Genomic DNA, 13,698 nt, shown 5'->3' with positions numbered 1-13,698 from the left:
ATAAAGTCTCAGAAGAAATATAAACATTAGGGAGATAAAGTAGCAAAGAACCTGGGTTAGGAAAAGGAGACAGAGAAAGAAAAGGGGATGTCAAAATCTTGAAAGACTACAAAAGCAGGCACAGAGCAAAAACATAAGTATGACAGCATATCATCTAAATTCTAGAGCTAAAAGTTATGTTCCAGACATGTTTCAGCTCTCTCGTTTGATAAATGAAAGAGCTAAACATCAAAAAATAGGCAAAACTAAACAATATAGTTTATAGTCATAACTGGTAAAACTATGAAGAAAAGCAAGGGAAGGTTTAATATAAAATTCAGGCTGGAGAAGGTGGGGCAAGATGGCGGACTGGTGAGCTATATGTTTTAGATACTCCTCCAGGAAAGTAGGTAGAAAGCCAGGAACTGTGTGGACTGGACACCACAGAGCAATCTGACTTTGGGCATACTTCATACAACACTCATGAAAACGTGGAACTGCTGAGATCAGCGAAATCTGTAAGTTTTTGTGGCCAGGGGACCCGCACCGCTCCCTGCCAGGCTCAGTCCCGTGGGAGGAGGGGCTGTCAGCTCCGGGAAGGAGAAGGGAGAACTGCAGTGGCAGCCCTTATCAGAAACTCATTCTACTGATCCAAACTCCAACCATAGATAGACTGAGACCAGATACCAGAGAATCTGAGAGCAGCCAGCCCAGCAGAGAAGAGACAGGAATAGAAAAAAAACAACACGAAAAACTCCAAAATAAAAGCGGAGGATTTTTGGAGTTCTGGTGAACATAGAAAGGGGAAGGGCAGAGCTCAGGCCCCGAGGCGCATATGCAAATCCCGAAGAAAAGCTGATCTCCCTGCCCTGTGGACCTTTCCTTAATGGCCCTAATTGCTTTCTCTGTTAGCATTTCAATAGCCCATTAGATCTCTGAGGAGGGCCCTTTTTTTAATCCTTTTTTCTTTTTCTAAAACAATTACTCTAAGAAGCCCAATACAGAAAGCTTCAAAGACTTGCAATTTGGGCAGGTCAAGACAAGAGCAGAACTAAGAGAGCTCTGAGACAAAAGGCAATAATCCAGTGGCTGAGAAAATTCACTAAACACCACAACTTCCCAAGAAAAGGGGGGTGTCCGCTCACAGCCATCATCCTGGTGGACAGGAAACACTCCTGCCCATCGCCAGCCCCATAGCCCAGAGCTGCCCCAGACAACCCAGTGTGACGGAAGTGCTTCAAATAACAGGCATACACCACAAAACTGGGCGTGGACATTAGCCTTCCCGGCAACCTCAGCTGATTGTCCCAGAGTTGGGAAGGTGGAGCAGTGTAAATTAACAAAGCCCCATTCAGTCATCATTTCAGCAGACTGGGAGCCTCCCTACACAGCCCATCAGCCCAGAACTGCCCTGGGGGACGGCACTCACCTGTGACATAGCACAGTCATCCCTCAACAGAGGACCCGGGGTGCACAGCCTGGAAGAGGGGCCCACTTGCAAGTCTCAGGAGCCATACGCCAATACCAAGGACTTGTGGGTCAGTGGCAGAGACAAACTGTGGCAGGACTGAACTGAAGGATTAGACTATTGCAGCAGCTTTAAAACTCTAGGATCACCAGGGAGATTTGATTGTTAGAGCCACCCCCCCTCCCTGACTGCCCAGAAACACGCCCCACATACAGGGCGGGCAACACCAACTGCACACGCAAGCTTGGTACACCAGTTGGACCCCACAAGACTCACTCCCTCACTCACCAAAAAGGCTAAGCAGGGGAGAACTGGCTTGTGGAGAACAGGTGGCTCGTGGACGCCACCTGCTGGTTAGTTAGAGAAAGTGTACTCCACGAAGCTGTAGATCTGATAAATTAGAGATAAGGACTTCAATTGGTCTACAAATCCTAAAAGAACCCTATCAAGTTCAGCAAATGCCAAGAGGCCAAAAACAACAGAAAATTATAAAGCATATGAAAAAACCAGACGATATGGATAACCCAAGCCCAAGCACCCAAATCAAAAGATCAGAAGAGACACAGCACCTAGAGCAGCTACTCAAAGAACTAAAGATGAACAATGAGACCATAGTACGGGATACAAAGGATATCAAGAAGACCCTAGAAGAGCATAAAGAAGACATTGCAAGACTAAATAAAAAAATGGATGATCTTATGGAAATTAAAGAAACTGTTGACCAAATTAAAAAGATTCTGGACAGTCATAGTACAAGACTAGAGGAAGTTGAACAAAGAATCAGTGACCTCGAAGATGACAGAATGGAAAATGAAAGCATAAAAGAAAGAATGGGGAAAAAAATTGAAAAAATCGAAACGGACCTCAGGGATATGATAGATACGTCCGAATATAAGACTCATTGGTGTTCCAGAAGGGGAAGAAAAGGGTAAAGGTCTAGGAAGAGTATTCAAAGAAATTGTTGGGGAAAACTTCCCAAATCTTCTAAACAACATAAATACACAAATCATAAATGCTCAGCGAACTCCAAATAGAATAAATCCAAATAAACCCACTCCGAGACATATTCTGATCACACTGTCAAACACAGAAGAGAAGGAGCAAGTTCTGAAAGCAGCAAGAGAAAAGCAATTCACCACATACAAAGGAAACAGCATAAGACTAAGTAGTGACTACTCAGCAGCCACCATGGAGGCAAGAAGGCAGTGGCACGATATATTTAAAATTCTGAGTGAGAAACATTTCCAGCCAAGAATACTTTATCCAGCAAAGCTCTCCTTCAAATTTGAGGGAGAGCTTAAATTTTTCACAGACAAACAAATGCTGAGAGAATTTGCTAACAAGAGACCTGCCCTACTGGAGATACTAAAGGGAGCCCTACAGACAGAGAAACAAAGAAAGGACAAGGAGACCTGGAGAAAGGTTCAGTACTAAAGAGATTCGGTATGGGTACAATAAAGGATATTAATAGAGACAGGGGAAAAATATGACAAACATAAACCAAAGGATAAGATGGCTGATTCAAGAAATGCCTTCACGGTTATAACGTTGAATGTAAATGGATTAAATTCCCCAATTAAAAGATATAAATTCGCAGAATGGATCAAAAAAAATGAACCATCAATATGTTGCATACAAGAGACTCACCTTAGACACAGGGACACAAAGAAACTGAAAGTGAAAGGATGGAAAAAAATATTTCATGCAAGCTACAGCCAAAAGAAAGCAGGTGTAGCAATATTAATCTCAGATAAAATAGACTTCAAATGCAGGGATGTTTTGAGAGACAAAGAAGGCCACTACATACTAATAAAAGGGGCAATTCAACAAGAAGAAATAACAATCGTAAATGTCTATGCACCCAATCAAGGTGCCACAAAATACATGAGAGAAATACTGGCAAAACTAAAGGAGGCAACTGATGTTTCCACAATAATTGTGGGAGACTTCAACACATCACTCTCTGCTATAGATAGATCAACCAGACAGAAGACCAATAAGGAAACTGAAAACCTAAACAATCTGATAAATGAATTAGATTTAACAGACATATACAGGACATTACATCCCAAATCACCAGGATACACATACTTTTCTAGTGCTCACGGAACTTTCTCCAGAATAGATCATATGCTGGGACATAAAACAAGCCTCAATAAATTTAAAAAGATTGAAATTATTCAAAGCACATTCTCTGACCACAATGGAATACAATTAGAAGTCAATAACCATCAGAGACTTAGAAAATTCACAAATACCTGGAGGTTAAACAACACACTCCTAAACAATCAGTGGGTTAACGAAGAAATAGCAAGAGAAATTGCTAAATATATAGAGACGAATGAAAATGAGAACACAACATACCAAAACCTATGGGATGCAGCAAAAGCAGTGCTAAGGGGGAAATTTATAGCACTAAATGCATATATTAAAAAGGAAGAAAGAGCCAAAATCAAAGAACTAGTGGATCAACTGAAGAAGCTAGAAAATGAACAGCAAACCAAACCTAAACCAAGTACAAGAAAAGAAATAACAAGGATTAAAGCAGAAATAAATGACATAGAGAACAAAAAAACAATAGAGAGGATAAATATCACCAAAAGTTGGTTCTTTGAGAAGATCAACAAGATTGACAAGCCCCTAGCTAGACTGACAAAATTAAAAAGAGAGAAGACCCATATAAACAAAATAATGAATGAAAAAGGTGACATAACTGCAGATCCTGAAGAAATTAAAAAAATTATAAGAGGATATTATGAACAACTGTATGGCAACAAACTGGATAATGTAGAAGAAATGGACAATTTCCTGGAAACATATGAACAACCTAGACTGACCAGAGAGGAAATAGAAGACCTCAACTAACCCATCACAAGCAAAGAGATCCAATCAGTCATCAAAAATCTTCCCACAAATAAATGCCCAGGGCCAGATGGCTTCACAGGGGAATTCTACCAAACTTTCCAGAAAGAACTGACACCAATCTTACTCAAACTCTTTCAAAACATTGAAGAAAATGGAACACTACCTAACTCATTTTATGAGCTAACAATCAATCTAATACCAAAACCAGGCAAAGATGCTACAAAAAAGGAAAACTACCAGCCAATCTCCCTAATGAATATAGATGCAAAAATCCTCAACAAAATACTTGCAAATCGAATCCAAAGACACATTAAAAAAATCATACACCATGACCAAGTGGGGTTCATTCCAGGCATGCAAGGATGGTTCAACATAAGAAAATCAATCAATGTGTTACAACACATTAACAAGTCAAAAGAGAAAAATCAATTGACCATCTCAATAGATGCTGAAAAAGCATGTGACAAAATCCAACATCCCTTTTTGATAACAACACTTCAAAAGGTAGGAATTGAAGGAAACTTCCTCAACATGATAAAGAGCATATATGAAAAACCCACAGCCAGCATAGTACTCAATGGTGAGAGACTGAAAGCCTTCCCTCTAAGATCAGGAACAAGACAAGGATGCCCACTGTCACCACTGTTATTCAACATTGTGCTGGAAGTGCTAGCCAGGGCAATCCGGCAAGACAAAGAAATAAAAGGCATCCAGATTGGAAAAGAAGAAGTAAAACTGTCATTGTTTGCAGATGATATGATCTTATATCTAGAAAACCCTGAGAAATCGACGATACAGCTACTAGAGCTAATAAACAAATTTAGCAAAGTAGCGGGATACAAGATTAATGCACATAAGTCAGTAACGTTTCTATATGCTAGAAATGAACAAACTGAAGAGACACTCAAGAAAAAGATACCATTTTCAATAGCAAATAAAAAAATCAAGTACCTAGGAATCAACTTAACCAAAGATGTAAAAGACCTATACAAAGAAAACTACATAACTCTACTAAAGAAATAGAAGGGACCTTAAAAGGTGGAAAAATATTCCATGTTCATGGATAGGAAGACCTAAATGTCATTAAGATGTCAATTCTACCCAAACTCATCTACAGATTCAATGCAATCCCAATCAAAATTCCAACAACCTACTTTGCAGACTTGGAAAAGCTAGTTATCAAATTTATTTGGAAAGGGAAGATGCCTCGAATTGCTAAAGACACTCTAAAAAAGAAAACCGAAGTGGGAGGACTTACACTCCCTGACTCTGAAGCTTATTATAAAGCCACAGTTGCCAAAACAGCATGGTACTGGCACAAAGATAGACATATAGATCAATGGAATCGAATTGAGAATTCAGAGATAGACCCCTCAGATCTATGGCCAACTGATCTTTGATAAGGCCCCCAAAGTCACTGAACTGAGTCATAATGGTCTTTTCAACAATGGGGCTGGGAGAGTTGGATATCCATATCCAAAAGAATGAAAGAGGACCCCTACCTCACCCCCCTACACAAAAATTAACTCAAAATGGACCAAAGATCTCAATATAAAAGAAAGTACCATAAAACTCCTAGAAGATAATGTAGGAAAACATCTTCAAGACCTTGTATTAGGTGGCCACTTCCTAGACTTTACACCCAAAGCACAAGCAACAAAAGAAAAAATAGATAAATGGGAACTCCTCAAGCTTAGAAGTTTCTGCACCTCAAAGGAATTTCTCAGAAAGGTAAAGAGGCAGCCAACTCAATGGGAAAAAATTTTTGGAAACCATGTATCTGACAAAAGACTGATATCTTGCATATATAAAGAAATCCTACAACTCAATGACAATAGTACAGACAGCCCAATTATAAAATGGGCAAAAGATATGAAAAGACAGTTCTCTGAAGAGGAAATACAAATGGCCAAGAAACACATGAAAAAATGTTCAGCTTCACTAGCTATTAGAGAGATGCAAATTAAGACCACAATGAGATACCATCTAACACCGGTTAGAATGGCTGCCATTAAACAAACAGGAAACTACAAATGCTGGAGGGGATGTGGAGAAACTGGAACTCTTATTCATTGTTGGTGGGACTGTATAATGGTTCAGCCACTCTGGAAGTCAGTCTGGCAGTTCCTTAGAAAACTAGATATAGAGTTACCATTCAATCCAGCGATTGCACTTCTTGGTATATACCCGGAAGATCGGAAAGCAGTGACACGAACAGATATCTGCACGCCAATGTTCATAGCAGCATTATTCACAATTGCCAAGAGATGGAAACAACCCAAATGTCCTTCAACAGATGAGTGGATAAATAAAATGTGGTATATACACATGATGGAATACTACGCAGCAGTAAGAAGGAACGACCTCGTGAAACATATGACAACATGGATGAACCTTGAAGACATAATGCTGAGCGAAATAAGCCAGGCACAAAAAGAGAAATAGTATATGCTACCACTAATGTGAACTTTGAAAAATGTAAAACAAATGGTTTACAATGTAGAATGTAGGGGAACTAGCAATAGAGAGCAATTAAGGAAGGGGGAACAATAATCCAAGAAGAACAGATAAGCTATTTAACATTCTGGGGATGCCCAGGAATGACTATGGTCTGTTAATTTCTGATGGATATAGTAGGACAAGTTCACGAGAATGTTGCTATATTAGTAACTTTCTTGGGGTAAAGTAGGAACATGTTGGAAGTTAAGCAGTTATCTTAGGTTAGTTGTCCTTTTTCTTACTCCCTTGTTATGGTCTCTTTGAAATGTTCTTTTATTGTATGTTTGTTTTCTTTTTAACTTTTTTTTTCACACAGTTGATTTAAAAAAGAAGGGAAAGTTAAAAAAAAAAAAAGAAAAACAAGGAAAAGAAGATGTAGTGGCCCCTTCAGGAGCCTGTGGAGAATGCAGGGTATTCGCCTACCCCACCTCGATGGTTGCTAACATGACCACAGACATAGGGGGACTGGTGGTTTGATGGGTTGAGCCCTCTACCATAGGTTTTACCCTTGGGAAGACGGTTGCTGCAAAGGAGAGGCTAGGCCTCCCTATGGTTGTGCCTAAGAGCCTCCTCCCAATGCCTCTTTGTTGCTCAGATGTGGCCCTCTCTCTCTGGCTAAGCCAACTTGAAAGGTGAAATCGCTGCCCTCCCCCCCTACGTGGGATCAGGACACCCAGGGGAGTGAATCTCCCTGGCAACGTGGAATATGACTCCCGGGAGGAATGTAGACCTGGTCATCGTGGGATGGAGAACATCTTCTTGACCAAAAGGGGGATGTGAAAGGAAATGAAATAAGCCTTCAGTAGCAGAGAGATTCCAAAAGGAGCCGAGAGGTCACTCTGGTGGGCACTCTTACGCACACTTTAGACAACCCTTTTTAGGTTCTAAAGAATTGGGGTAGCTGGTGGTGGATACCTGAAACTATCAAACTACAACCCAGAACTCATGAATCTCCAAGACAGTTGTATAAAAATGTAGCTTATGAGGGGTGACAATGGGATTGGGAAAGCCATAAGGACCACACTCACTTTGTCTAGTTTATGGATGGATGAGTAGAAAAATAGGGGAAGGAAACAAACAGACAAAGGTACCCAGTGTTCTTTTTTACTTCAATTGCTCTTTTTCACTCTAATTATTATTCTTGTTATTTTTGTGTGTGTGCTAATGAAGGTGTCAGGGATTGATTTAGGTGATGAATGTACAACTATGTAATGGTACTGTGAACAGTCGAATGTACGATTTGTTTTGTATGACTGCGTGGTATGTGAATATATCTCAATAAAATGAAGACAAAAAAAAAATTCAGGCTGGTAGAAACCTCTGGGAAGAAAGGGAGAAAAATATGATGTGGATGTGTACTTTTTTTAGCATGGATGTTTGATTTATTATTCTTTAAAACTATTAAACTATGCATCCATATTATATAGAGACATATATTCCTTAGGATGCATATTTCATAATAAAAAATTTAATAGAATTTTTCTACCTCTGAATTTCCCAGCTTATTTTGCTACTCTTTATTTTCTCTGAAGTCTGTATAGCATAATAAAATGATTAGTGTCGTTGGCCGCTGGTTTTGCAACAAGAAGCTCCACCTCAAATCTAGTGAATCAAAATCTCTGGAAGCTGGGTCAGTGAATCTTTTTACTTTTTTAAACAAATACCCTAATGTTTTAGAGGAGCTAGAACCCATTCCTGTCTCACATCCTCCAGGATTTTGCTCCTCTCCTTCTTTATCTTCAACTTGAAGTTGCTCCTATTTTAAAACACACACACACACACACACACACACACACACACACACACACACACTCCCCAACTACCTTGCTTTCAACTGTAAACTTCTCACTCTTTCCTTCTCTTTCACTCTCAAGTTTTCAATGAAATACTCCACACGGTAGGTCTATTTCTTACTTCCCAATGTTTCTCTTTTTAAAAACACTCATATTTAAAATTTAAAAAAGAATACAAAGGGGGAGGGAACCCTACAATATAGAAAGCCCCATTTCATCGACACCAACTCTTTCAATACAAATACACATCGTACTCCTCTCCCTAGAAGCAACTGTTAAATGTATCACCTTCCGGTGACATTTATATGGATTTATATGGAATATTTTAAAAATTCATACATATATTTCTAAACATAAATGAAACTATACCTTATACAATATTCTGTAACTTGTTCTCTCCCCCTCATTCAGGTTGCAATTCAACATTGTAGCAAAACACAAATGACTTCCTACCATTTAACCAGCAAGCCCTGGCTCCTGCTGCATTTGACACTGGTCACTCCCTCTCTGGACTCTGTCTCCTCTGCTGGATTCCATGACACCATACTTGTCCCAGGTCTCTTTTTCCCATTGACTCTTCCTCGTCAGTGTCCTTTGTTGTTTATTTTCCAATCTGCCTCAAGAGCATTGGTGGTTCCCACCATCACATCCAAGGCTTTCTTCTCTGTCAGTGTTCCTTCAATGAACCCTCACTAGCACTTCGTTACAGGAAGACACCTTGCCTGGATCCCCATTTGTCAAAAGTTTTGCAGGTGAACCCATGTTTCAAAATAATTTTTTATCCAACGAATAAAATCTTATATTTTGGGCACGATATGTCATTTCCTTATAAAATTAATTTGAACTACAGTGTATAAGCAAGCCCCTCTGCCAAAGCAGAAAGATTGGGATGAATGGAGAAGAAAATTTGGGAAGCGATTAATTTTTAAGTGGTAACTTATTAATAAATACTTTTATGTTATGGAAACTTTTGCTTCCCTATACAACCTAATAATTTCAGAAATGCAGATAATGAATTCTCAGATAACGAGGACTCCATGTATTTTAATAGTTCCCAAATCTCTAATCTAGGTAATTCTCTCCTGAGCTACAAACATGTACTTCCAACTACCTTCCAGACATTTCCACCTTGCCTACTTAGCAAACCCCTACCCATTATTTTAATTTCAATTATTCTAATTTCAGTTCAAACATCACCTTTCATTTCTGTACTACTCTTAATTAAGTTACCCCTTTAAATAACTCCCTCAAGGGCCCATCCACTTATCTACTAAAAATTTGACACTCCTTGGTCTTCCTTTATATCTAAGAAAAAGTCAAAAATCTTTCAAACTTCAACTCCATGTGGAGGTGGGGAGAAGTGGGACAGAGAAGATGGGAGGAGCGGTGGAGCCAGTATAATGCAATAGAGCGGAGGGGGTTTGTTACCATCTTAAAAGAACGGATGAATTGGAGTTGGCCAGGTGAGAGTTTTGACCTAAACCTTTTATTTTGGGGGAAAGCAGAACAAGAAGGATCATTCCATACAGATAAAAGGACACAATGGCGTTTTGTACCCTTGTGTGCCTATTAAGGAGGTTAAAATGGCAGGCAGAAGGCAGAGGCCAGAATTTTAGGAGAAACAAGAGGCTTGTTACAAGTTTTCTCTCCTCTATCCTTGATCATTACCTGTGTATGATATTAGGCTAGGCTTGTTAAAAACCACTTTCCATTTCATATCTAGATTTAAATGACATATTCTCCTAAATGATTTTTCAGGGACAAGACAATTACCAACAAAAAAATTTAAAGCTATATTTTTACTATATTCGATCTTACAGTAAGAAAGCAAATAGTTCAAAAGTAACACCATGATCATCTAAAAGTTTAAAGGACCTTTTGTATGAAAGAGGGAAGTATGAAAAGGAAAAATGTGCATGGTTTTTTTCTCCTAGAAAAAGTACTTTCACATATCTCACTAAGGAAAGTGAGAGATAGATAAATTGGTAATTTCCTTCATTCTACAATGCATATTCTTCACATTGCAATTTTTAAAAAAATCAAGATAGGTCTCATTATTGCTTTAATGCTGTCCCTTTTTTTTTTTTTTTTTTGACGGGGGAGCCTATATTAAACATATCTGACAACTATGGACAGACTTGGATAACAGGAAATATGGTAAAGGATTTTGACCAAAGCCACTAGTAAGAAAGTGGAAGAATTAGGCTAAAAAACCTCTGCTGTCAAATTATTACCACATCCTAACAGGAAAATAGTGGCCTGTTTGCTACTCTTTCATTAAATAGATAGTACCTGCCCCTACTATCCTTTTCCTGAAATACCAAGCTATACAAAACATCCTTTTTTGCCCTCCAGAAATATATAAAAGAGTATAGATGCCTACACAAGTATTTAGGTAACAATGGTCTGGGATTAACATCAGAAGAATGACACAAAGTGAGAAACAGGAATCCAGGGGAAGAGGAGTTAGCCACTTCCAGCCAGGATAAAAAGAGACTCTTATCACATTGTAAGGGCTTAACACACGTCGACTCTGAAGGCATGGAAGATTCTGGTTAGACTGTGAAGGGCTGAGAGAATTCCCACAGGAAGATTGTGGTAAAAGGCACTGTAAGCAGAGGGAGCAGCAGGAACCAGGAAAAAGCAGAGGAATCAGCCAGTGGGCCTCACTGGCAGAAGCGATGTAGGGAATAGTGCATAGTGGGAAATAAAACCAGAAAAGCAGATAGGGGCCAAAATATGCAGTTCTTTGAAGGTCAGACTGAAGAATGTGGGCAGAGAAGCAGACTCCTAACAGCCATATTTCAGGAAGATTAATCTGACCACAAACTATACCGGCTGAACTGGAGTGGGGAGAAAGTGCTGCCATATACAATCCAGTGTCAAGTATTCAGTGCCTGAACCAAGTAGTAACAATGGCAGTGCCAAGAAAGAAGTGCCTTCCCTTCAGAACTGCCTGCAGATTGTTTTGGATGAGGGCAAATTCCAAGAAAAGGTAGCCCCACTACTCCCAGCATAATACTATACCCATAGTAGCTGCTCAATAAATAAGCTATAAGAAAGTAGTCTGCAAAGTGTAATTTAAATCTTGACTACTGCTCAGATAGCGAAATGGCCACAACCACTCTCCTCTCTATGTCTCAAACCCAGTCATAGTTAATGTGAATTTCCTCTCCAATCTCATTTTTAGAGCCTAAATAAAATTTTGCCAGCCATCAGAACTCCCTTTTCTTCTCCTTTCAAACATGTCACAGCTGTTTTCCAAGTACATAAACTGGCTACTGAAGAAAACATTTGCAAAACACTGCTTTGTCCAGAATTTTATGTAGAAAACCAGTTTCCACACACACACACACCAAAAAATCTTGCTGAATAACCATATTTACAGTGGAAAGTTTTTCTTTTATGCAGCAGTCAACACGCTGCTTGTGTTACTGATAGAACCTGCTACATCACTGGTACAACCACAAGCCGCTGCTTACATTTCCAAAGTTGTGCAAAGGGTCTAAAGTTGTGCAAGAGTCACCACTGAAATCAGACTCTGGTATATTAATAGTTATAACACCTGAAAAAGCTTTAGGTTTATAATTAGATTCAAAGCAATGCCAAAATCACAGGTATTAAAAAATACTTTACAATGAGTTCACTTAGTGGCAAAATATACTAGCATGTTATTTTAAGTGAAAATAACTGAATTTCCTTCCACTTCAAATGGACATTGTTAGGTCACCTGAAAATGAGCAGTCGTGACCCTGAAATTGATACATCTAAAAAATTCACAATATTCTCAGGAAACAATAATTAGGTTATCTGAACCTAAAAAGAAAATACATACACACACACATACAGAACACTGAGCGGCCTTCCCGTACTATCAGATAACCTCAGTTAACACGTGGCAAAAGTCGACAGAATTCTTTTATGCTTTAATGACCTCGAAAGGGACTCCCCAGTCGCCAAGTAATGGGATGTGACTTATTCTTACTTGGGGAGTTGAGGGTCTTTAAAAAATTAATAATAATAAATAAAATGGTTTTCTTCTGTCATTCTCAGCGGGATGTCCCACACCAGGGAACACTTTGGTCAGGACTTCGCAAATTGGTGCAGGTTGGAAAAGACTATCTTACCCCCATCACCTTCTGCCTCCCGGTCTTTCTCCGGAGCCGCGAAGAGACCCAAGGTGAGGGGCCCAAGAGAGGGGGTGCAGTCGTCGAGTCTGGCCCTGACGGCTCTGGGCCGGGCCACCCCTCCTGTCATCCCTTTCACGGTTCAGGGATCGCAAACGGCTGCCGCGGCCCGGGCTGCAAGTCCGGCCCGGGTGGCAGCGCCCCTCGGGCGGGGGCCCGTAGATTGGGGCCTGGCCAGGCCGCGGCCGCTCGCAGTGCCCACGTCACCAGCTCCAGCACTGCGGAAATGGAGCCGCGCAGCCGGACACCGCCCCCAGGCGCCGTTTCCCCCTCGGCCCGGGCCCGGAGGCCGCTGCCGCCGCCCTCCCGCGCCCGTGTGCTCACCTGTGTCGCCGATGATGATGTACTTGAACAGATAGGCGTACGCCATGGCCGCGGCCGCTCGGTGCCAGGGCACACGGCTCCTCCTCCTGTTGCTGCTCCTCCTCCACGCCCCTCACCCCGGCGCCGCTCACCCCGGAAACTCCAGGCCCTGCCCGCCGCCGCCGTCGCCAGCCGCCTAGAGTGAGGAGCCGAGGGGAAGCCGGACGAACTGACACCGGCAGAGCCGACGGAGACAGCGCCCGGTGGACCCCAGAGAACAATAACAGCCGCCTCTGCGCCTCCGCCCCGCCTCCGCGCCGACCCGGAAGTGCTGCGGCCGCCGGCGCCGCCGGGGGAAAGGGGAGGAGCCCCGCACGCCGGCCGCGCACGCCTGGCTGGAGCCCCGCCCAGCGTCCGGCCGGCCGCGCCCGTCCGCCCTGTCCTCTCGGATCCGGGCGAGGCCGGGCGCGGTCGAGCAGAACGATTGAGCGGGCGACTACCGCCCGGAGACGCTGGGGGAAGGGCGAAAGGGGTTTGGTTCCGTCAGCGCCCTGCGCGCGGGCGCCGCGTTCCTCCGCCCGGCGTGGGCGTAGGGGGCTGGCGG

The 13,698-nt window shown here is 41.6% G+C and overlaps 1 protein-coding gene across 2 annotated transcripts in view; it reads right to left on the bottom strand.

Moving 5' to 3' along the window:
* Window positions 1-13,430, bottom strand: part of RAB2A (RAB2A, member RAS oncogene family) — a 135,436-nt gene extending 122,006 nt beyond the window's left edge. The window contains exon 1 of one of the 2 annotated variants that reach the window (XM_037803543.1): window positions 13,116-13,430. In XM_037803543.1, the coding sequence (XP_037659471.1) occupies window positions 13,116-13,161 (46 nt within the window). In that variant the 5' untranslated portion in view covers window positions 13,162-13,430. Of the gene's footprint in view, window positions 1-12,731; window positions 13,064-13,115 lie in introns of those variants that run through there. The other variant, XM_037803542.1, reaches the window with a different exon arrangement.
* Window positions 13,431-13,698: the final 268 nt, after the last annotated feature.

This window comes from Choloepus didactylus, chromosome 14 (assembly GCF_015220235.1).
Source record: "Choloepus didactylus isolate mChoDid1 chromosome 14, mChoDid1.pri, whole genome shotgun sequence".
In the NCBI taxonomy this organism is placed as follows: domain Eukaryota; kingdom Metazoa; phylum Chordata; class Mammalia; order Pilosa; family Megalonychidae; genus Choloepus; species Choloepus didactylus.
This window is presented reverse-complemented; position numbering and strand designations above follow the sequence as displayed.